This window comes from Typopeltis vanoorti, chromosome 20, assembly GCF_054136105.1.
Source record: "Typopeltis vanoorti isolate ZY-2024b chromosome 20, IOZ_Tvanoo_1.0, whole genome shotgun sequence".
NCBI classification, from domain to species: domain Eukaryota; kingdom Metazoa; phylum Arthropoda; class Arachnida; order Uropygi; family Thelyphonidae; genus Typopeltis; species Typopeltis vanoorti.
In genome coordinates, this window is record NC_143568.1 from 105293996 (window position 1) to 105317435 (window position 23440).

Consider the following 23440-nt stretch of genomic DNA (forward strand, 5'->3'; position numbering starts at 1 on the left):
AATCTACACCTGAATTGTGATCCATTCCTGCAGAACTTGAAGTCCAGAAGCTTCAAAGAAACCTCCATCATTTGAAGAAATTCAATTAAGCCCATTCATGCTACACCACCTTAGTTCACAAAATTTTTCATTTTCAAAATAAAACAATGCAAATTATTTTCAGGATTTATTAGAGCAATGAGCAACAGTCACCCTTCCACTCTTAGGTGATATTACAGTTCACTTACTATAGGAAACACCGTTATAACATAGATGCTCACTATGACAACTATTGAAACTGTGCCTGTAGAAGATCAGTTCTGATTGAAGCACAATAAATAACATTATAAAGAAAAATTCCCTATAGTAAACTATCCACTATACATACACTATTCCAGTAGGCCCTCAATTTGGTACAAGAGTCAACTTGTTATACCAAATATACAGTGATAGCATGCAAAGGAGAACATTAACAATGATATCTGGATTGTGGAATACAGATTATTAAGACCGAGTGAGAATTTATGGACTGCAGACACTAGTAAACAGGAGAAAAAAGAATATGTTTGAGTTTACAAACTTCTTAAAGGTTCATATAGGATACTAGAAGATGGAATTTTTCATTTTATGGATTGTGGAAAAATGATAAGAGGGCATCGGTGGAAATTGAGAATGAATGCCATCAAGAATGGGATGAGAGCTAATTTTTTTTTCTCATGGAGTGGTACATTACTGGAATGGATTGCCATTAGAGGTTATGAGTATAGGTAGTGTGAATGAATGAATGAATCAAGAAAAGGATGCATGCATGCAGCAAATACATTTTTCTAATTTAATGTCAGATAAGATCTCATTATAAGATGTCTATCTCATAGTGAAAAATTTCCACTACTAAAACTGCCAAAACTTTAAATAGGAAAGCATACAGTAAACTCCAATGGACATTTCATTATTCAGCCTAAGGTGCAACAATTTAGTAAGAGAGTAAAATTTGTCAAAACAACAAGACAAGCTATTCCTTGTTACAGGACTTTTTCTAGGTATAGAGGGGTTATACTAAAAACTGCTGCTTTTAAAAACTGTAATGAATCAACTCTTTGTAAGCTCCCACAAAACTTTTTATTGCTCAAGTGACAAACAAAGAAGATCAAGGATTTATTTATTTGAGGAACACATTTTAATAATACTGAGAAAACAGTATGCGAAATTTGCAAAACCCTCTGTGAAAATTTCTTCAGCAAAGAAAAATTAAAACCACTGAAAGTTTACCAGACTATAAAATGTAACATGTCCTTAAAAATATTTTTGTACTACTATTCAGACTTCTTTCAAATGAACTTCGTGCAGTCAGAGATGAGCATGCAATAAGATTCCATCAGGACATATCAAGTATAGAAAACTGGTACTAGGGGTATATTACAGAAAAAAATATGGAGACTACTTCTAGATTTGTGTAATAACTTTAAGATAAAATAAACTTAACTACTTCATGTTTTGATAATCATTTTTTCTAGAACACAAGTATGTCTCATCATGACAGAAGATAACTACAGAATTATTGATTTGACCAACTGCTGACAATAGCATACATGCTGGGAAAAAAATGCGAATAACATCAGCTGAAATTCACGGGAACTGTTGTTTTTTTCTTTCATGCTGCAAGGTTTATAGCAAATAAATCTGTGTGCACTGGAATCAAGAGCAAATTGGTCTGTTGATATTCTTCTTGAAGAGCTGAAGATTGTCATCCTTGGGGAATGTTTTATGGGGGAGACTGTTCCATAAACTGAAGAAGATAGAATTAAAGTTTAATGGGAGTAGCAACTTTGGTGAGTCTGTTGCTAATTCTGTTGAATGGCACCCCTGGAAATATCTGCATAAAAGACACAATATGGAAACGGACTACTTATAAGACAGTGGCTGGAAAGTGTATGAGAGAGAGAGAGAGGGCCATCAATAAACTAAACTATTCTCTTTTGAAGAGCATCAAGTATTTTTAGAGAGGTTTTAAGTGCACCACCCTAAACATGAGAGCAGTATTCTATGGTTGGACAGATTTAGGATTTGTACAGAATAAGTAACTGGATAGAAAAAAAATAGAAAAATAGAAATGCTACAGAAGTGATGTGATTATGCCTGGAATAGCTATGATAAGTCAGTCCAAGGAGAGAGAGAGATCTGGTCTTGGCGGTTAAATTATGCATCATCTAAAGTGAGAGGAAAAGAACTAAGGTCCATATATTTTTTAAGGAAACAAAACAAAACTGTTTTTTTTTTTTTAATTTGATTTTTATGGAGCAAATATCTGAAAGGTCATATTGTGCAGGACACAGGTCATAGCAGTACATATGGTAACTGGTCAGTAGGACAATCACAAACATCCATGTCCTTGGTAGGATTTAAACCAGCAGCCTCTTGGCTGGAGAGTGGATATGCTAACCACTCAGCCAACCAACAAAACTATTTTAGAAGCCATGAATGTGACTAGGTTGATATTATTATTATTATGGGATACTCCAAGGAGTCTTTAGACTCATCAAGAGAGGTCCTAAACATCATGCCAAGCACCATCCAACATTCATGCAATATCTATCATACTTTGCTTTGAACTCATTCACAGTCAGGGCACCCACAACAGACTCTCTCAACCTATTCCACTCATTCACCATTCTCCAAGAAAAAAGGCTAGTCCTGACCCCCCCGCTAACTATATTCTTACTCAATTTCAAAGGATGGCTACTGGTTCTCTCACCACCAGACCTGTTCTGAAAATTTACCTCTCTATTAATCTTGTAAAATCCCTTCAGTAATTTGCATTTCTCGATCATACCATCCCTTTTCCACCTGTCAACCAATTTCTGTAAGCCATAAATCTTCAACCTATCCCCATAAGGTTCATTCCGCAGAACTGATACCCTCTTGGTCACTCACCTCTGGATCCCCTCTACCTTCTCATCTTCAAGAAACCAAGGTGATCAGATATGCATTCAGTAGTCAAGATGGGGGGTCTTACCAAGGATGTATAATAACCTGCTTGTCTCTGCTCATCAGGGTATCCTTCAGTAACCAAGTAATCCAAGGAGCTACTTTAGCCACTTCTGCACTATGCCCTCTAAACTTTAACTCCTTATCCACTAATCTACTAACAGCCCCAAATCCCTGGCTTCATCAACTTCCTAGAGTACAGTTCCATCAATGTAGTACACAGCTGGTAATCTTTTCACCCAAAACGCATAACTTTACACTCTGCTATATCACCCCACTGAAGACTGGTGAGGAGAGTCTCTTTTTCTTTTAAGTCTTGTTATTTTTAGGTGACTGAAGAACCTTTTGATTTAATAGTAATGGAATTTCATTATCAGCAGGTTCTGGTTTTGAAAACCCTGGCTTGGTCATAATAGAATTCCTTAGCTGTGATAATCTATTCATATTATTATTTTGGCATTTTGCAACGGACCATAAGGATTTCAGACATATCTGGTGGCTAGGAGTTAAAACTACAGTTGACTGTTGTTTCCAGTTAATAAAAAAAGGTTTGCCACCTTTTTTTATTAAATTACTCTGGATTTAGAGAAAGACGTTGAAAGTTTATTTTTCACTAGGTTAGACTATGATAAATTTAGTTTAATCCTTTATCCCAGTGAGAGCAAACAAAGTTTGTACCTGTTTGGCAACTCCTATAGGTAAAGATGACCTTGCTACTGCTTCTGCCTGGTATCTCCAACTCTGGGCCTGGCTCCCACTGAAGAGACCTCAATAAAGGTCGAAACTAGTCTGGGTAGTGGCCAATCCCTTAATGCATAACAGTATACATATCGACAAGGAGATGTGTTTTGCATTATGGGAGATACTGGGATAGGAGTGTTGGTAGCTTGCTCCACCTTTGCTACGAGTTGCACTACTTACCCAGGTAAGATAGTACAACACTATATTCAGTCCTGATGATATTTTCAGGTGCAAACTTTGTTTGCTCTCACTGGGATAAAGGATTAAACTAAATTTATCATAGTCTAACCTAGTGAACAATAAACTTTCAGAGACGAAAGAGAACTACAAAAAACACGGAAACTGTTAAATGAGGAAGGAAAGAGATTTGGACTTGTTATGAACTTTGAAAAAACAAAGACAATGGTATTTGGTGAGAAGAACATGAAACAAAAGATACAAGTGGATGGAACTGGAAAATGTAGAACAATTCACATATTTTGGAAGTAAACCGATGTATGACTTGGACTGTAAAAAAGAAATAAAGATCAGGATTGCAAAGGGAAGAAAAAATCTGAAGGCCATGGATAACATCTGGAAAAGTAAAGTGATCAGTCTGCAAACAAAACTAAGAGTATTGGAAATATGCATCTTCAGCGGTGTACTGTACGGATCTGAAACGTGGGTAATAAATAAGGAATCAAGAAAAAGAATTTTGGCATTTGAAAAACGTGTTACAGGAAGATTCTAAGAATAGGATGGGTACAGAAAATCACCAATGAAGAGCTCTATCAGAAGATATAACCAAAACAGAATCTAATGCAGAAGATTATAAAAAGGAAGCTGCAATTATTTGGACATATCTGTAGAATGAGTGAGGACCAGAAGATAAAGAGATTTATGTTTGGTATTTTGGATGGTTTAAACAGACAAGGTAGACCATACAGAGAATGGATAGACGATATAAAAGACTGGTGCGGAATGGGTGTACAAAAACTGCGACACTGTGCACTGGACAAAGAAAGGTGGAAGAAGATAGTGAAACAGGCATCAGACATCAACGGGCAGTGAGTCCATGGTTCGTGATGATGATTAACTTTTTAATGATGGAAAGTTCTTGTTGTAAGATTTCTGGAGAAGAGCAAACTTTATGTGCTCTATTAATTAGAGATTTAAGAATGCCAAATTTTTGAGATGCGTGGTGAGCAGACTCTTTATGAATATATCTGCCAGTAAATGTGGGCTTTCGAAAGACACTTGTAGATAAGGTATCAGACGAAGTTCGAGTAAGCAGGATGTCCAAAAATGGTAAAGTATTTTCCAGAATTTTCCTTTTCCGTGGTGAATCGGATACGAGGGTGAAGGCTATTTATCTGTTGTGGAAAGCTCATCTTCAGTATGTGACCAAATGGCAAAAACATCATCAACATAACAATACCAAAGAGATGGTTGAGGGTGAATGGATGAAAACATAGTCTTTTCGAACTTTCAAAAAATAGTTAGCCAAAGGTGGAGACAAAGGGCTACCCATGGTAGTACCTCAACTTGTTTGTAATTGTTTTTCCAACTAAAATAACCTGAATGGATAACAAATTCGAAAATCTTTGCGATATCTGGAGGGTAATCTTCATATAATAATTTGACTGTGTCAGCTAATGGAATATTGGTAAACAGAGATACAATGTCGAAACTGACACAATTCAGACTCTTTGGTTTTTTAAATCCTTGATTTTTTCAAGGAAATCTGTTGAATTTTTTTATGTAGGATCTGGAATGTCCAGTGAGAGCACTTAAAGAACTTAAAGAATTTTGCAATTCGATAAGTAGGAGAATCAATGCAATTCACGATTCGTCATACTGGATAGCCTTCTTTATAGATTTTCGGGAGACCATATAAACGGGGAGTTCTTCCAAGTAGGTGCGTAATTTATCCACAAAATTTGGGTCCCAACTGATGACCTCATCAAGTAATTTATTTAATTGTTTAAGTTGCGAATTTGCAGGATTATGTGTGATCTCTTTGTAGGTAGAGATGTCTTCTAAAAGACTGGACACTTTTGTCTCAGTCAGTCTTATTCATGATTACAATAGCTTTTCTTTTATCGGCCTTAGAAATAAATATGTTACTATCTCTTCTTAAAGAAGTTAGCTCTTTGATTTCAGCATTTGATTGATAAATGCCACAAAGTAGTGAGCATTGCATTGTCAAGAATGTTCAGATACTTCTTAGAGTTCAATGGTTGTAGCACCACTAACAGAGGTCCAAGGCCAAAGCAGGAAAAACAAGACCATATTATCACACTGCCACGTCTGAATTTCATAGTTTGAGGTTAGGCACTCTGGTAAGTGACATTCACCACTTGTCTATCTGCCCAGAAGGGAATGTAGTGAGATTTGCCACTCTATAACACAGCTTTCCAGCTCCCACATCCCACTGTGCACACTCTTTGCATCACTGAAGATGGTTTGAGTAATATTGGGCTTGCATAGTGTGGTCCTACCATGGAAACCCATGTTGTGAGCCTCGGTTCTGAATGTTTTTTGTGCTGATTCATGTTCCAGCTGATGCCTGGAACTCTGCATTCAACATGTTGATCAACGAATGGCAGTTTTACATATTATCCTTCATAGAACCCTACGTTCATGTTCAGTGAGTGTGGTGGGTCGTCCATTGTGGGTAGCACTTACAGCTGACTCCCTATGCTTCCATCTCAGTATGGTATTACTAACTGTTGTTCTGGGATGGTCCAATTTGTCAACAATTTGCCAAACATATAGACCTGCAACATGGCATCCTATTACAATGCCTCTTTCAAACTCCATCAGTTCCCATCTCACAGCCATTTCACCCGGACATGGTTATACTGAATTGGGAGCATCACACTCCTCCAATTTATACTGGCTACAAACACGTACCTCATTACATAGCATAATGCATCTTACCCATGGGGGTAACGTTGACTTTTTTCCAGGCAGAGTATGTATGTATATATGTGAAAAATGAATTTTTATCCTTTATGATAAACACAATCTTACAATCTGCTTGTCACTGCTGCCATAAATGCTAAGCAAAAAACACAACTGAAATCGTTTGTAAACAATCTATTTTATGTTTAAGCATATGCATATTTTAAAAACATTCAATCAAACCTAGCATTCAATTTTTCTGTATGTTCATGAACTCAATGTTAATGGTGCCTCATTAAAATCAATTTCTACTGGGGGAAAAAAAAAAATCTGATTTGTCACTTAGTGTTATTTTTATCAACTCATCCTAGCCTCATTTAAAGGTGTTAGCAATTTTTTGTTTATCACAGATCACCATTAATTATCTGAGTTCTGTGTGCTGTATATTAAACTTGTTCACAATCTCTGCATTCCACTTACTTTCTTTCTTTCTCTCTCTCTCTCTTTCTTGCAATGAATTCCACTTGTTGCCATTCACCTACTAGTCTCTCTCTCTCTCTAAGTGAAAAATCCACTTTTTACTCTCTTGCTCATCATTTCCTTACACAACTTACAAAAATGGACTTGTGCTTCATTTTCCCTACCTCCTTCTTCCATTATATATATATACTTTCCTGTGCATTAATCAAGTAAACTCTGCTTGCCAACTAATGTTTTTATCACCTGCTTCCCCCCAATTATCAAATTCTGCATATCACATTCCTTTATTCAGTCCCCACAGTCAATATTACAAATCAATAACAACACCTTCATTACTCTTCTCAGATATCAAGATTTACAAGGGTTATTTGAAAAGTTTGGTAAAAACATAAGTTAAACACATTTTTTTGGAAAAGATCACCTTTATTTCTCAACATAGTCTCCATTGAGGTCTACACATTTGGTCCAGCTAGTTTCCAATTTTTTCATCTCATCTAAAAAGTAGGATTTGTCAAATTGTGCAAAACAGTCCTTGACAGCCTTGATGACATCCTTGTTTGATTAAAATTTTTTCCCACCAAGCGAAATTTTTAAGTTTGGGAACAAGAAGAAGTCACATGGGACCAAATCCAGAGAATACGGTGGGTGTGAAACCAATTTGAACCTCAGTTAGTGCAATTTTGACATTGCGACAGCCAATGTGTGGGACAGTGCATTGTCTTGATAAAAGAGCACTTTTTTGTACACCGATCTTGGCCATTTTTTATTTCCGTTCTTCTTTTAAATGGACGCATAATAGACTCCTGTTATTGTCTTACCCTTTTCCAAATAGTCTATCATGATTATTCCTTGGGAATCCCAAAAAACAGTGCCCATCACCTTCCCAGCTGACAAAACTGTCTTTGCTTTCTTCGGTGCTCTTTCACTGGACATTGTCCACTGTTTTGACTGCTGCTTGGACTCAGTTGTGTAGTGGTGGATCCAAGTTTCGTCTACAGTCATGAATCGATGCAAAAAATCTTGTGAATTGAAATTAAACATCGCCAAACACTGTGTTGAAATGTACATTTTGCATGCATTTTTGATCGACAGTCAACAATCACTGAATCCATCACACATATAACTCATCCCATCTTTTGTAGGATGCACACTATGATAATATCCAGTGTGTAACCACCATAGACATATTGAAAATATAATATGAAAGATATCACATAGGGAATCATTCAAAATTTATGCTAATTTTGAAACTTTTGTAATTCTTCCCCCCCCCCCCATCCTCTCCTGGAACTCAATTTACATAACTACTCTAAATTTCTACAGGTTTAAAAGCTTTCCAAACAATATTCAAATCTTGTTTTAGTAAATAATTTAAGGAAATTACAATGTCAACTAGGATATACATTAAAATAAATTTTAATATACTTCAATATTTCGGCAACGTCACGTTGCCATTTTCAAGAAACTTAAGAACAAGACGTGTGCACGCAGGCACAACAAACAGTAAGTGAGGAAGAAAGCAGGAAGCTATTATTTCTCCTAAAGTCCTGATGGTGCTCCCTAGCAGGCAATGTTAGTATTCTTGGGCGAATGGGCTGAAAGTCTTCTGATGTAGGTTTCCCAAATTTGAGGCAGTCTCATGCAACCAAATTTGTTGAGGTTTGGAGTGTTTCTTAGGGCTGAAGCTGATTCCATGAAAAGTCTTTCATATTTGTATTTACTATGGTGTATTATCGTGGCTTTCTTCCACCGTATTCTATGGCAGGTATCCAGCACATGGTCAGCAAGACCAGAGTGGCTGTACTGGCGAAACCGGATGTAGTCCTTGTGTTCTGAAATTCTGATATTTGCTGTCCTGCCTGTTTGGCCAAAGTAGGACAGCTTACAGCTGCAAGGGACCTGGTATACACCAGGTAGGTCTTTAGTAGAGTAGATAAGGGATGCTCTTTTTTATATGGTCTGTAACAAGAAGTTAAGTCATTTTTCTTTTAGGATTTTTGTAATTTTTTTTGAGGTGCCTCGGATATAGGGTATGGTGATGGATTTAGAGAAATCCTTATTGTGACGGGGGGTTATGGTTTACTGTTTCAATACTTTTTGGATTTTTTGGGGGGATAGCCACTGGCTGAGAAAGTGTTGAGAATGTGGTTAAGTTCTGTAGTTAGGGCATTGTCATTTGAACAGATAAGTTTAGCCCTTTTGTGTAGTGACTTAATGACTCCATATTGTCGCGAGGAGGGGTGGTGGGATTGTTGGCGAATGTATTTGCCTGTATGGGTGGGTTTTCTATAGACTGAGAAAACCAAGGTTTCATCAGGCTGGTGGGTGACTAGTGTGTCTAAGAAAGGAAGGCAGTTGTGTTTTTTCTTCTTCCAGGGTGAATTTAATTCTGGGGTGTTGGTTGTTTAAGTGTGTTAGGAAGGAGAGGAGTGCATCGGAGCCATGTGGCCAAATAGCAAACACATCATCAACATAGCGAAGCCAAATGGTTGGTATTTGTGGGGCAGAGTTTAAGGCTCTTCAAAAGTCTCCATATAAAAGTTGGCCAAGGGTGAGGAGAATGGAGAACCCATGGCTGTCCTCTCTATTTGTTTGTAGAATTTTCCTTGCCAAACAAAATAGCCTGAGTTCATTGTGAACTAAAATAGGGCTGTGATATTGGGAGGAAATTTAGCTTGGATTAGTACTAAGGATTCTTTGAGTGGGACATTTGTGAATAAGGAGGAGACATCAAAACTGACCATTATGTCAGTGTGTTTGAGTGTAAGGTTTTCTATGTTGGCTTTGAAGTGGGCTGAGTTTATGTGTGAAGGTGTGTTGCCAGTATAGTGTGAGAGAGCTTTGGCCAAATGTTTAGCTAGTTTGTATGTGGGGGAATCAATGCCATCCACTATGGGATGTAATGGCACATTTTCCTTATGTATTTTTGGGAGTCCATAAATACGGGGGGATGTGGAGTTAAATGGTTTTAATTTGTTAGTGATTTCCACAGGCCAAGAAGTGACCTTCTTAAGGAGCCTGTGGAGTTTTCTAATTTGCAAGTTGGTGGGATTGTACTCGATAGGGAGGTAAGTAGACTGATCTAACAATAGAGCTTTCAGCTTACCTGTGTAATCCTTTTGGTTAAGCAATACTGTAGCATTCCCTTTATCCCTTTGGTGATTATTATTTTCTTGTTTTTCTTTAATTCTAGTAGAGATTTAATTTCCTTACTGGGCATGTTGGCTTTTGGTGGTTTAGCTTTGGTCAGAACACAAGCCACATCCAGTCTAATATCATTGCCGATGTGGTTTGGAAGGTGTATCCCACATTCAATTCATATCATAATATCTTCAGCAGGTATTCTTCTGGGCGCAATGACAAAGTTGTGGCCACTTGCGAGGGCGTCGAGTGCTTCAGGTTTCGCACTAAACGACGAAAGGTTGACTACCGTTTCACTAGGAAGTTGTGGGTTTCGAGATTGAGTTCTTTTTTAAATTTTCAAATTTTTTGATGTGTCGATCTCATACTTTCTCCACTGCAGTGCACGAGATGTCGCATAAAATAGACCAAATTTCATGGCTTAAGGTGCTTGAAAGGTCATCTTCGAGTGCCTGGATAGCTAAGTTAGCATCATTCAGGAAACGGCGAGTTGTGGCGATTTGTTCCCTGAGCAAGCTTGGCTGGCACGGTTATAAATACAAAGAGCCTTTTGCAAAGAGAAACCATGCTTCAAGCACCGTTTCAAAAAATCCACAAAATATTGAAACCAGTAAACCACAACTCCTTCCCCCCCCCCCTCACAACAAGGATTACTCTTAATCCATCACCATACCCTATATCTGAGGCACCTCGGAAAAAATTACAAAAATCCTAAAAAAACATGACTTAACTTCTTGTTACAGACCATATAAAAAATTGACATCCCTTATCCATTCTACTAAAGACCAACATCCCCCCCCCCCCAGACCTATCTGGTGTATACCAGGTCCCTTGCAGCTATAAGCTGTCCTACTTTGGCCAAACAGGCAGGACAGCAAATATCAGAATTTCAAAACACAAGGACTACATCCGGTTTCACTAATACAGTCACTCTGGTCTTGCTGACCATGAGCTGGATACCTGCCATAGAATATGGTGGAAGAAAGCCACGATAATACACCGTAGTAAATACAAATATGAAAGGCTTTTCATGGAAACAGCTTCAGCCCCAAGAAACAATCCAAACCTCAACAAATTTGGCTGCATGAGACTGCCTCAAACTTGGGAAACCTACATCAGAAGACCTTCAGCCCAATTACCCGCTAGGGGGCACCATCAGGACTTTGGGAGAAATAATAGCTTCCTGCTTTCTTCCTCACTTACTGTTTGTTGTGCCTGCGTGCATGTGTCTTGTTCTTAAGTTTCTTGAGAATGGCAACATGACGATGCCGAAATATTGAAGTATATTAAAATTTATTTTAATGTATATCCTAGTTGACGTTGTAATTTCCTTAAATTATTTAGTAAAAAATGCATAACCAACGTCTAAGCCTTTCCACGAGAATATTCAAATCTATTACTACATTTTACCATTTTGACAAAAGAAATAAAGCAATAATATTGTTGATTCTGCCGAACTTCATTGTAGCGGGAATTTTTATTACAAAACTTTGTAATATATATATATATATATATATATATATATATATATATATACACACACATAAATCTCCCTCACAAGAAATTTGGAACCCATATCACATCGATACTGTGTGTTGGCAAGGTGAAAATGTTCACGTTATTATTTATATATTTTATTTATTAATTTTATTTTATTATTTATTTATTTATTGGTGAAATAGTATACATTTCAATTGTAGCACGTTTTCCTGATTGATAAAAACTGATATTTCATGAGCAAAAAATATAAGCAAAAGTATTGCTTACTTTAAAATAGTAGCATAGTACCTGAACTAGAAGAAAATATATACACATCAATTTAAATCATAACTATTAATTTCATTTTGACCAATTATACAGGGAAACCAAGAAGGTGAAAGTGCAAACAGTAGATTACGATATAAAGAAAAAAAAATTCAGTGATATGATTAAAGAATTTCGTGTTATTCTCTATAAAGCAAAGTCGTCCAAGTGCATCCTTCAAGAAATCTGGGAAGTATTTTTTGAAATATGATTTTGAACAAAAATAAAAATGACCATCTGGAAAGTTCGTCAGCTGTTTTTTTTTTTTTTAAATAACATTTCAATATTTAATACTTATATTTAAGTATTCAAAAAGCCCCCCCCCGTGTTGGGGCAGGTAGTAGAATACCCTAACTGCACTCCTGCATATCGTAAGAGGCAATAAATGGCGGTCCCCAGGGGTATAGCTGGGTCCCCTTTGGGGGTTGGGCGAAGGGCTAATCACCCCTCCCTGTAAAAATTATCTGATTACGGAAACTGGAAATTTGGATGAACAAATGCTCCTGGCAACACACGTGACTTGCAAGACCTCAAAGATGGTTATCTAGCCTGGTCTGATGTGGATAACGATATATGACACACCAAGGGGAAAGTCTTTCAGAACCCTTGTTGTTGAAAGAGTCACTTATGAAGCCACAAAAAATTTTAAAGATTGGATCATGGAATGTCAGAACACTGTACCAGGTAGAAAAAACTAGGCATGTAATAAATTAAATGGGCAATTACAAATTAGACATTTTACAGTCACATGAGCCGAGATACGTACTAAGGCCCAGAAAAAATGGAAGGTTCATCCCCAGAGAATTGAGGGAGAAGCAAAAAGTTTTTATAAAAAAAATTAGAAAAACTTTTTTTTATAAAAAGAGGGGGCATTTGTTAGATCCTCAATGAAGGAATCTTGCAAAGAAATCATTCATTCAGAATCTAACATACTAAACTTACTAATAAAGAGAAATACCTGCACATCAGCTGAAATCAAAAGTAAAACTTCTTCACTTTATGTATAAATTTGCAATTTTTATCTTATATTCCATGTACTTTAATCTTTTCATCACTACTAGAATTAAATGAGAGAATGTCTTAAAGGAAGAATTTTGTTAATATTAATTTTAAGTCTCACTTAAGCTGTATAGATTAACTGTGAGTCACCAGATAGTTACTAAGTAATAATTCTTAGAAAGTATACAAGTACACGTGTCCAGCGTAATGCTGGCAGCAGTAGCTTACATGGAACATACGTTGACGCGTATTCCGTGAATCCAAGAGCATAACAGCATCGGGAAAGCAAGGGATGAACCCAAAGATATGGATCGTGTGCATAAGTTAGGTAAGGTAAAATTACTCTATTTTGTGTATAAAATTCATTAGAAGAGAGACGATTGTATGCAAATGTGAAATTAAGAACAGTATTCTAAAAAACTCTGATCCAATTAGAAAGTTAAACTCCTTTGAGAGAGTAAGAAGAATTGTTTGGAAGAGATCTTTAGTAATTGTATGTGATAGGATTAACTTAATGATATCAGAATTGTGGATTTTAGTAACTGAGTAACATTAGAATGTTTGTTTATATTATCTTATGAATAGCATTACAGAAGGGAATTTTAGTTTAACTTCATATCATTTGCTATCTATCCCAATATGAAGTTATTGTGTTTTGCATGCTTTATGACCTTTAATTAATTTAGAATATGTTAACCTCTTAACTCGAGTTTCATTTAGTATTGAGTCATAATCGAGTGTATGAATTTTGTATTCTGTTTAGATATTCCAATAAACTTGTCATATTTATCTGAACCTGAGTCATGCCTGATTACGATTCCAAACTACCACTTATAAAAATAGAACCTATTTTGGCGGGAAGGATTTAGAAAGTAAATGTAATTATAGATTTTGGTCACGACTGCAGTCTGAATCTATACAGCAGCATTAAAGTAAAGTATTGTGTAAGAACGGCTCAGAATCTAGTATTGTCTCCCTGAGTAGAAATCCTTTTCTACTATAGGATACTGGCTGGCGCAGCATAATATAAATTTGCCAGTATCCAAATGTAATTATAGATTTTGGTCACGACTGCAGTCTGAATCTATACAGCAGCATTAAAGTAAAGCATTGTGTAAGAATGGCTCAGAATCTAGTATTGTCTCCCTGAGTAGAAATCCTTTTCTACTATAGGATACTGGCTGGCACAGCATAACATAAATTTGCCAGTATCCGAAGAGGAAACAATCCTAGATATAAGTATATTAGGCCTGATATCTGAAGAAGTAAAATAGCGATAGAGTAAAATATAGAGAAGCAACGACATAACAATAGAGCAGCTGGTAGGATTTTAATTGAATAAGGTTTTGAATAAGAAAGGATATAATCGAGTAACAACTAATTAAGTATAATATATATATATATATATATAAAATATATAACATCATGAATGTGAGATTATCACATCCTCTAAATGACATGAAGGCCAAATTGCACTTCTTATCCATGTTCTTTCAACAGGAGATCTCAATCGTATCCAGATTTAGCTGGACGTCTATAGACGTCCTAGCCAGTTGGGAGGTTAAACAGAAATCAAGGAATGATCCTTGATTTATTTTATTTATATTAAGTAACCTCCTAATGATGAAGTTAGTCATATGGACAGCAAAACATGCTGAGTAATTACATCTAGTATAAATAAATAATTGCATATGAGTTAAAAAACCTAGTTATTATCAATTAAGCTGATGTATATTTATGGTAGGTGTGAATAATTTGGATCATACTAATTATTTACATTTTTTAAAAAAATGGAAGGGGAAGTGAAATTGATACTTTTTTTTTTTTTTTTGAGGCAAAAAGACAAGACAAAGGTGCATATGAATACCTCCTATGTTTTCTTTCCTAAAAAAATTATGCATGCCTATCAACGTCAACACTATATATAGAGAGGGGCTGGAAAGTTCTAGAACAAAAATGATATTAAAGCAACTGATATAACTATAAGAAAGAACATATGAAGATATAAGAATATAAGAACATAAGTTACCTTCATAACTCTGCTACTAGTATGTTCTTTTTGTTATATCAGTTACTTTAACCACCTTACTGGCCATTATGGATCAAATACACATCCTCATACGCTTTGTATCCATCATATATTTCAATGTAATATGAAGGTATTACAATTTTAATATGCACTTTGCATCCATAGTAACTTGGATGTATATGTACGTCCTGGCCGGTAGCATGGTTAATATAATTTTTGTTATAGGTGTTTATCGGAACTTTTCAGTCCCCTCCTTTTGGCATTGAATACTATATATACAAATTAGTATGCTATACATACAAGTTAGTACAGAGATTTTATAGCCTCTCCAGAAGAGTTCTAGTATTCCATGTTCAGGTTTCACTTTATGTGAAAGTTGTAATAAAAACATTCATGTTATAATATTATACTTAATTACTTTAGAAAACAGATTATTTCTCTTACAATAAACTAACTCACAGGAACATTCTCTGACATAAGTTTATCAGCCAGTTTTCGGGCATCTGATAATGAAATTCCACTTGGCACTTCATCCAAAGCATTCATCATTGCTCTGAAATATACTGAAATCCCTAAGTAACTTTGTTCTTCTGGGCTACGTGGTGACATATCTATCACAATTAACTTCTGTACAAGCTTTGGCTAGGTAAAACATAAAAACAGAAATTAAAAATGTGTATTTATTGACTACCAGACACACACACACACACACACACACCTGAAAGTTGACCATATACAGTCTAATTACACAAACAGTTAGATAATCTTTCTTAAAGATTATCTAAAGGCGCCTCTAAAGGCACATCTTAAAGGCGCCTCCGTAGCGCAATTGGAAGAACGACGGTACATTGCGCCCTTCGATTGGAATAGGCCTAAGTTCGATTTTCGTCGCGACGGGAGGAATCTTTATCTGGTCGATTTCAATCGAAGGTGAGTTAGCTGATCTCATATGGAGGTAGCAGGGTTTTTTCTCCCGGAAACTCGGGTTTTTCATCCCGCATACATACAAATCGGCCCATCAGAACACACGCAATTTACAGACAAAAATTACTAGTTGTGGTGGTGTTGGAAGTGGGCGGTAGATGGCGTTGATGGAGATGATTCGTAGTAGAGGTTAGGTGTAGAGAGAATTGTAGATGTCCTCCCACGATGAGTCTTCGGACTCCTTGGAGGTATCAGGAATAATAATAATAAGATTTCAATGTTCATAATTCAAAATGGCTTCCCTTCTCTAACTTGACAGACCAAGCTGGGAGAGAAGTGGAATTGTTTGATGTGTAATGATCTAACACAAATTGTTCACCAACCTATCAGAATAACAGAGAATCCTTATTATTCTCCCAACACTCTGGACCTTTTCTTAATCAGATCTTTCTCCAGATATGCTGTTGATGTTAGTTCTGCTCATGGTAACTATGATTGTAACCTTGTCCATGTTCCATTTTCTACAGCTTATCTTTTGAACCAATCTTAGCTTTGTATTCTTTGAGCTCCACAATAGTGTCAATTGGGATGACCTTTGAGACTTCAATGTCTGTTTTCCATGATTTGATTATCACTTTCGCTATCCTAATCCAAGCACATGCTCTGATGTAATAATTGTGGAATGAGTGCCATTATTTCCCATTCCACATAAAATCCCCAATCTTTATCCAAGCCATAGTTTTCCAACAAATGTACCAAGCTAAAAATGCAACGTATATTCAATGGCTCAAGTTAAAAACTTCAGTCTTGTGCTCAGTTTACACCATAGTCCATAACAACTACATAAAAGAAAAAAAAACATCAACAAATCTAAAGCAGACCAAATGCACTAAGCTTGCTTCCTGCTCAAATGTCAGTTGGGCCTTTTGGTCCCTCTCTACCCTATTGGATTCCCCACCCCCAGCTCATCCCAATGGGACACAGTGGCAACATCTCCTAAAGACAATTTTTGGCATTAGTCTTCTCTTCCAATTCAAAAATCTCCTTCCCATTCCACAAACCAGCTTCAGTATGCCTCCTTTGATCTTTCTTCAGAAGGACATCTGAAAAACACTCGATAGCCTTGATGCTACTAAACCCTCTAGCCTAGATGATATCCCTCCAATTGAACTAAGAGTTTGTGTCCCAGAACTAACACCATCCTGTATCATCTTTACAAAGTATTAATCATCTATCCAACACATGGAGGCAAGCTTTAATAAGATCAACAACCAGATTTTTCTAGGAACCCACTGATTAATTAGAGATTGCCAATATGGATTCCGCTATTCTTGTTCTATAGAAGACCTCCCTGTTGATCTTATTCACCTTTGGGCACAGACCTTGGAAGTTCTGGAAAATCTCATGTGGTTGTTCTTGATATTTCTAAGACATCTTCTTTCCAATAGACTCCCTCCTACCTACCCCTTGTGAGTGACCTGTTAGCTTCCTCTCTGGTGATTCATTGCATGCCATGGTTGATGAAAACAGTCAGCCTGATCTATTGAGTTCGCACTGTCAAAAAAAAGATAGGAGCTGGATTTAGATAAAAAAATCCCCACTTTTATCTGGCGTATTCCTAAAGGGGGAGTTAAAATCAGCCATCAACATGCATCCTGTCATTTTACAAGGTCCTCTAGCATCTGTCCAACAACATGGAGGCAAGCTTTTATCCAGCTTGTTCCTAAAAAGGAAGTTAAAAATCAACATTAAGATGTATGCAGAACAAATATAAGGTGGTATCATCAGTAAAACAAATGGCTAATAATGTGTATTATATATCCCTTGTGAAGACATATTAGGAAATGTTGGCTGTTATATTCCCAAAACCATGGCATAAATTTTTAACTGGCAAAATTAATTTGGCTTGTCTCAGCCTTATGTTCTCCTTAAGAAAGGCATCTAAAGAGTGCAACTAAAAATATAGCATACTCTCTTAATCAATATAAACATATATTCCAAGCAACAAATCAATATAAATAACCTAGAGAGAGTACTAGACAAGAAACAGTATATTGGAGCATTTTGAGATAGTGAAGAGCCATTTGATAACACATCATATAAATGAAGCTGAATAAGGCAAGGAATGAATCAAACACTAATAAAGTTGAAGGATTCCATGCAGTGGTAGGCTATGGAAATTTTAACAAAGGGCTCGTATCGTCGAGCAAAAAAAAAGAAAGAAAAAAAGGCTAACTTAGCCCGTTTAATACTTATAATGCGACTTTCTAGAGCTTCTGACAGATATGATAATTCCTGTAGGATATCAATCATTAATGCTAGATCTTTTAAAAATTCCAAATTGAGAAGTCGGTTTAAAAAGCCCTTATATTTATCGTTCGATGCAAAACGCTTGCATAAAGCGCGGTAATTTCTCCGAACGGCTCTTGCACGTAAACTGCAAGCTGCCCATCATGGTCCAAACACACAGCCAATCTTTAAAATTTTGATACCAAGGTCTTTTGCAATCGTATTTAATTCTCGTTGATTTTTTGTGCTTGATGATAAAAAGCATATAATTTATCCATAAATATTTCAAAATGATTTATTTCTTTAATGTTTTTTTATCGAATCGTCTAATACTAATTGTAAACGATGAGCTACGCAATGCCAAATCACAATGTTGGGAAATCTTTGTAGAAGTTGATTGCAACATCTGATGTTTCCTAACATTACACTAGCTTCATCAGAACAAAATGCAATGAGATGATTATTTTAAATAGTTATCAAAAAATCCATATGAATTTAAAGTAGCAATTACAGTAGCATGTATACATTCACGGTGGTATTTTCTAGTTCTACAAGATTATTAAAAAGAAGAACAAGAGGCTCGCAAATTTGAGAAAAATGCAACAAAGGGCTCGCACAAGCCCCTTATAGCTCACCACTGATTCCATGCCTAGACATTGAACCATCAGAGCCAAATTTAGTAAGTGTGTTTCTGTCACTGCTTTAAAGGTAGTTTTGTTGCTACTATTGTGGAAGCTTGCAGTTAATGGATTGATGAACCATATTAATGAATCTCAATTTATCACTAAGTATACTGACAATATCACCTATTCTGTTGGTAGATGAGTTTCAAACATACATTGCAGACTAATGCAAAAGCTGTCAAAGTTGTCCAAAATCTATTACAGAGAGAATGGCTTGTCAATCTGCAAATATTTTTTAAATGAAAATTTCAGTCTTATAAGTTGCTTCCTGACATGACCTCAATTTTTGCTTGTTATCTTTATACCAGATAGCAATTTAACTGGAAAGTCCTTGCAGACATCTGATAGCCTCACTAGATGAGTAGTTATTATACCTGATCTTCAACCAATGGGTTGTGGGTTTGAATCCTGCTGTGGGCATGGATGTTTCTGATTGTCATTAAGTAGGATATGAATTTCTTCACATGGTGTGAGGCCACTGCTCCACTTACTAGTGGCCTGAAAAATTAAAAAAAAATTATATAAAAAAAAAAAATTCCCGAGTTATTGGTCCCAATCTCTGGGACTGGAATTTTCATTCCTAAATTCAATTTTGAGCAATTTTTTCCTGCTGGAAAATTTCACTCCTGTCATTCAGGCTTATCAAATAGATAACGTTTCACCATATTCAGTTTCAAAATTTTCAAAAAATAGCGATTATTTACATTAAAATAATTTAAAGAAATGTAACATTATACCTTTTTTAGAGCTAACAACATAGCAGTTCCACCACCCATACTATGACCTATCACAGTAACCTCCTGCAACTGTCTTTTGCTTATAAAGGAATCAACATCATTAACCATTGCAGCATAACTAAAAGCATCTGTATGGGGACTATCACCATGATTTCTTGCATCTAATGGCCACACCTAAAACAAATATCAAAAAACAAATGCAAATATATGTATCATTAATAAAGTAAATTCAACTGCTTTGAGAATTTACTTCTGACTATAGAAATAACTAGGCTTGGCATTAAGTTGCCCTTTACTGTAGAAAACTCATGGGAATAGTTTGTTTTAGGATATTTTGCTATAGTGAATTTCTTTTAGCACGGCACTGTACTTATTTGATTGGGACGTTCCAGTATAATAAAAAAAAAAAAAAGGACTTTCCAGTAATTCGTTAGAGCAAGTTTGTTATACTGATGTTTGATATAGTAAAAGTTGACTGTATATTTATTATTAATGCTATTAAACTAGCACATCTGCATCAACAACAATCAATATATTTTAAATGAAAAGATATGGAATTGAATCCACCAAAGAGTTCAAATATTTCCATCATCAATAAAGGAAGACGTAAAGATTCTTCCCATGATGAACATGAGAAGAATCTTTACAAGGACTTTTCAAAAGTGAACTAGCCAGTCTCATAGTCCAGTTAGCAGGGTTTCCCTCCTGGAAAGGGGTTATTAACAAAACAGATTAGCAAAACGTGTTTGAAGCGAAAATTGGGAACAAATCCTAGAGGGGAAAAAAAGTAAGGGAAGGTTATGTAGTTAGGAGTTTTAGAAGAGCTTATCCAATCAGAAACCTGACAAATACCAGATAAATGTGGGAGAAAGCTGTTGACAGGAAACTAGTAAGGAAATATAAAGTGCTGAACTATCATAAGATCTAATGTAATGGAAAAAAATCAGATAATGGTATTTCTTCTCTAACAGGGAGTAGGCAAGGCCGATTTTAGCCCTATCTAACTTTTTGGATAGGGAGTGGGCAATTTAATCTCTACTGGTAGCCAATCACTAATTTTAAGCTGCATCCAGTGAAGAGATGACTAGCAACTGCTGCCATTTCCTGGTCCCCAACACATTTTTAATGTCTGAAATAGTATGGATTCAACAGTCGATTTTCTTGACTGTAGAACCTACAGATTTTCCAAAGTTTCCAGGAGAAGAAACCTACTTGCCTGTGCCACAGGTCAATTACTTGGAGAACTATTGACAAAAGGTTTAGAAAAGGTTCATTTATCGGTGACCAGAATTGAACCTAGGTAATTCTTCGGGTGGTCTAGCACTGAGGAGTACAAACGAGCTATGCAGGCTCTCCAGCTGAAAATGATTTTTTCCCTCTTGTGGGAAAGAGTAAAAGACTGACCAAATAGTTTTAAATAGACAGTGTGTGTGCATGCTGTAATGTGACTTTTACACAAAGGTTTGTAAACATTATGAATATTTCACGATTTTATTGCTATATAATTTATTTTTTTTTGGGAGGGGATGATGCTTTAGTCTGCACTTACAACCTTACAGAGAATATCAGGAAAACCATGTGTATAAGCAAATTTATGTTCATATATGTTCAAACTTATGTTCATATGCCCTGGCAGGCACACAATTTTTTGAGTGGTTGACAGACCAGAGACCTGCCAGAGAGTAGTATATGGTGAGCTGGAATCCAAGAGAATGAGGATGACCAGTGGAGTATCTCAGGGTTCTGCACTAGGGTCTCTCTACTTTTTAATTTGTGTATCAATGATATAGAGAAAGATTTAATTGGGGATCAGTTATTTGTGATGATGCAAAACTAGGGACAGCAATAGTAGATAAAGGTGATGTAGATATCCTGCAGGATGATTTAAATAAATTGTTGCAAAATGTAAAGTTATGCACTTTGGGTTGAAAAGGTTGCATATGGCGTACCATATTGATGGTACTGGATTGCACGAAAGTGATGATGCTAGGGAGAGATAATGGTGGAAGGAGAAGTTGCAATAGTTGGTAAAATGGCTCAAAGGATTATTTGGATGGTGAAAAACATAATAACAGTCATTTTTAACAATAACTTGTTACTGTGAAAAACACACTAATAAGTATAATGCTATGATTTAGCCACATCTTGATTACTACTATGCACAGATTTGATCATCTGGGTTTCTTGGAGGACCAGGAGGTGCTAGAGAAGATTCAGAGATGGTAACTAAGCTGGCAACAGGTCTATGGAATGCTCTCTATGAGGGCAGGTTGAAGGTTTGAAGGACTGAAAATTATTAATGGCAAAGACTGAAAATATAATTTTCGGTCACTTAAGGCTTTCAATTTTCATCACAAATTGCTCAGTATGATGCAAATACTTATGTTACTTTAGCTATTAAGCGATATCTTATTTAGCTATTAAGTGATAAAGTAAACCAAGAAATGACAGTAATCATATTATATATACTCACAAGCCACTCAATTTAGAGATCATATTCTATAAACTGAATCCTGGTCTTTCCAACTAAAGACATTGATATTATTGACAGCTATAGAGGCTCTGATTATATTTATAATATTCATATTAACACAGCAGAAAAATAACAGAGGAAACAATAATACAGAAGAAACAAAATGAACAACTATCAGATTTAAAATGAATATAATTACTTTCTGAGCTGTTTTTGTTGCCATGACTTTTGCTAAAGTTCGCCAGTTCATTCTTGACCCGAGTAAGCCATGCAAAATAATAATAGATGAAGAACCATCACTTTGATTTGCTTCATAGCAATCGTATGCCAGATCAACTGGCTGTGTATCATTTCTGTAATAATAAAATTAAATTAACCACTGTTAGAACAATATATATATATATATATATATATATTAGAAATACAGTAATATGAAATAATATATTAAAATTTAAAAGACAATTCTAGCTGTGTATATGAATTTTTTCCTTATATATCATTACACTATAACATACACATGAAAGGAGTTGCTTCTATAATATATAAGGAGTAGTCACTTCAGGGTCAAAACTAGATAACCGGGAGAAGAGCTTCACATAGCTTTTTATGGAATATGGAGAACCAACCAGGACTTCTGACCTAACATCCAACCTTTATCTTGTTATAAACCTGTTAATAGGTACATATACCTGGATACTGAATGAACAAGAAAGGACTGTCAATTTTGGATTTAGCAAATAAGATGTACTCTATACTAGCTAAAACCAAAAGACAATGATGCAACAACATGAAATGTCACATTGGGGTGCTTCTGGTTAAAAAAAAACCTTCACTGTTTGCCCTTTACTTCCTAAATCAGGGTGAAAACAGTGAGAAGTCAGCTACTGGAACAAGCTCAAACTAAACATTGACAGAATTCAAGGGCACCAAATTGACGTAAGAAATATTTAAAAAAAAAAAAAGCAGAACTGGCAAAGGAATTACAGAATTACTACATCAACATAATTGCTGTCAATGAAACAAAGAAAAAAGAAACAGGTGGAATTCTTGTAAACAACAAATATAAGCTGTTATAATTAGGCAATAATGATCAATGAAAGAGAAGAGTAGCTATAGTAATCCACTAAATGCAAGTATAATCTTGAATAGCAAGCAGGAAGATGTGGGCACACATCAAAATAAGGAAACTGATGAGATGTAGTTGTGCCATCTACATCTCGTCAGTAATCCCAAAGAAGTATCTACTCAAGGAAGAAATGTAGGAATTTTCTGAGTCATTACAGAAGGCTGA

The 23440-nt window shown here is 35.9% G+C and overlaps 1 protein-coding gene across 2 annotated transcripts in view; it reads right to left on the bottom strand.

Annotated features, from left to right (window-relative positions):
- The window catches only part of LOC150095747 (sn-1-specific diacylglycerol lipase ABHD11-like), a 41239-nt gene that overhangs the window by 10041 nt on the left and 7758 nt on the right, over nucleotides 1-23440 (bottom strand). Inside the window, exons 2-4 of one of the 2 annotated variants that reach the window (XM_090409898.1) lie at nucleotides 22349-22502; nucleotides 19677-19850; nucleotides 15503-15685 (exon numbers count right to left, since the gene is read on the bottom strand). In XM_090409898.1, the coding sequence (XP_090266024.1) occupies nucleotides 15503-15685; nucleotides 19677-19850; nucleotides 22349-22502 (511 nt within the window). The remainder of the gene's footprint in view (nucleotides 1-15502; nucleotides 15686-19676; nucleotides 19851-22348; nucleotides 22503-23440) is intronic. The other variant, XM_090409899.1, reaches the window with a different exon arrangement.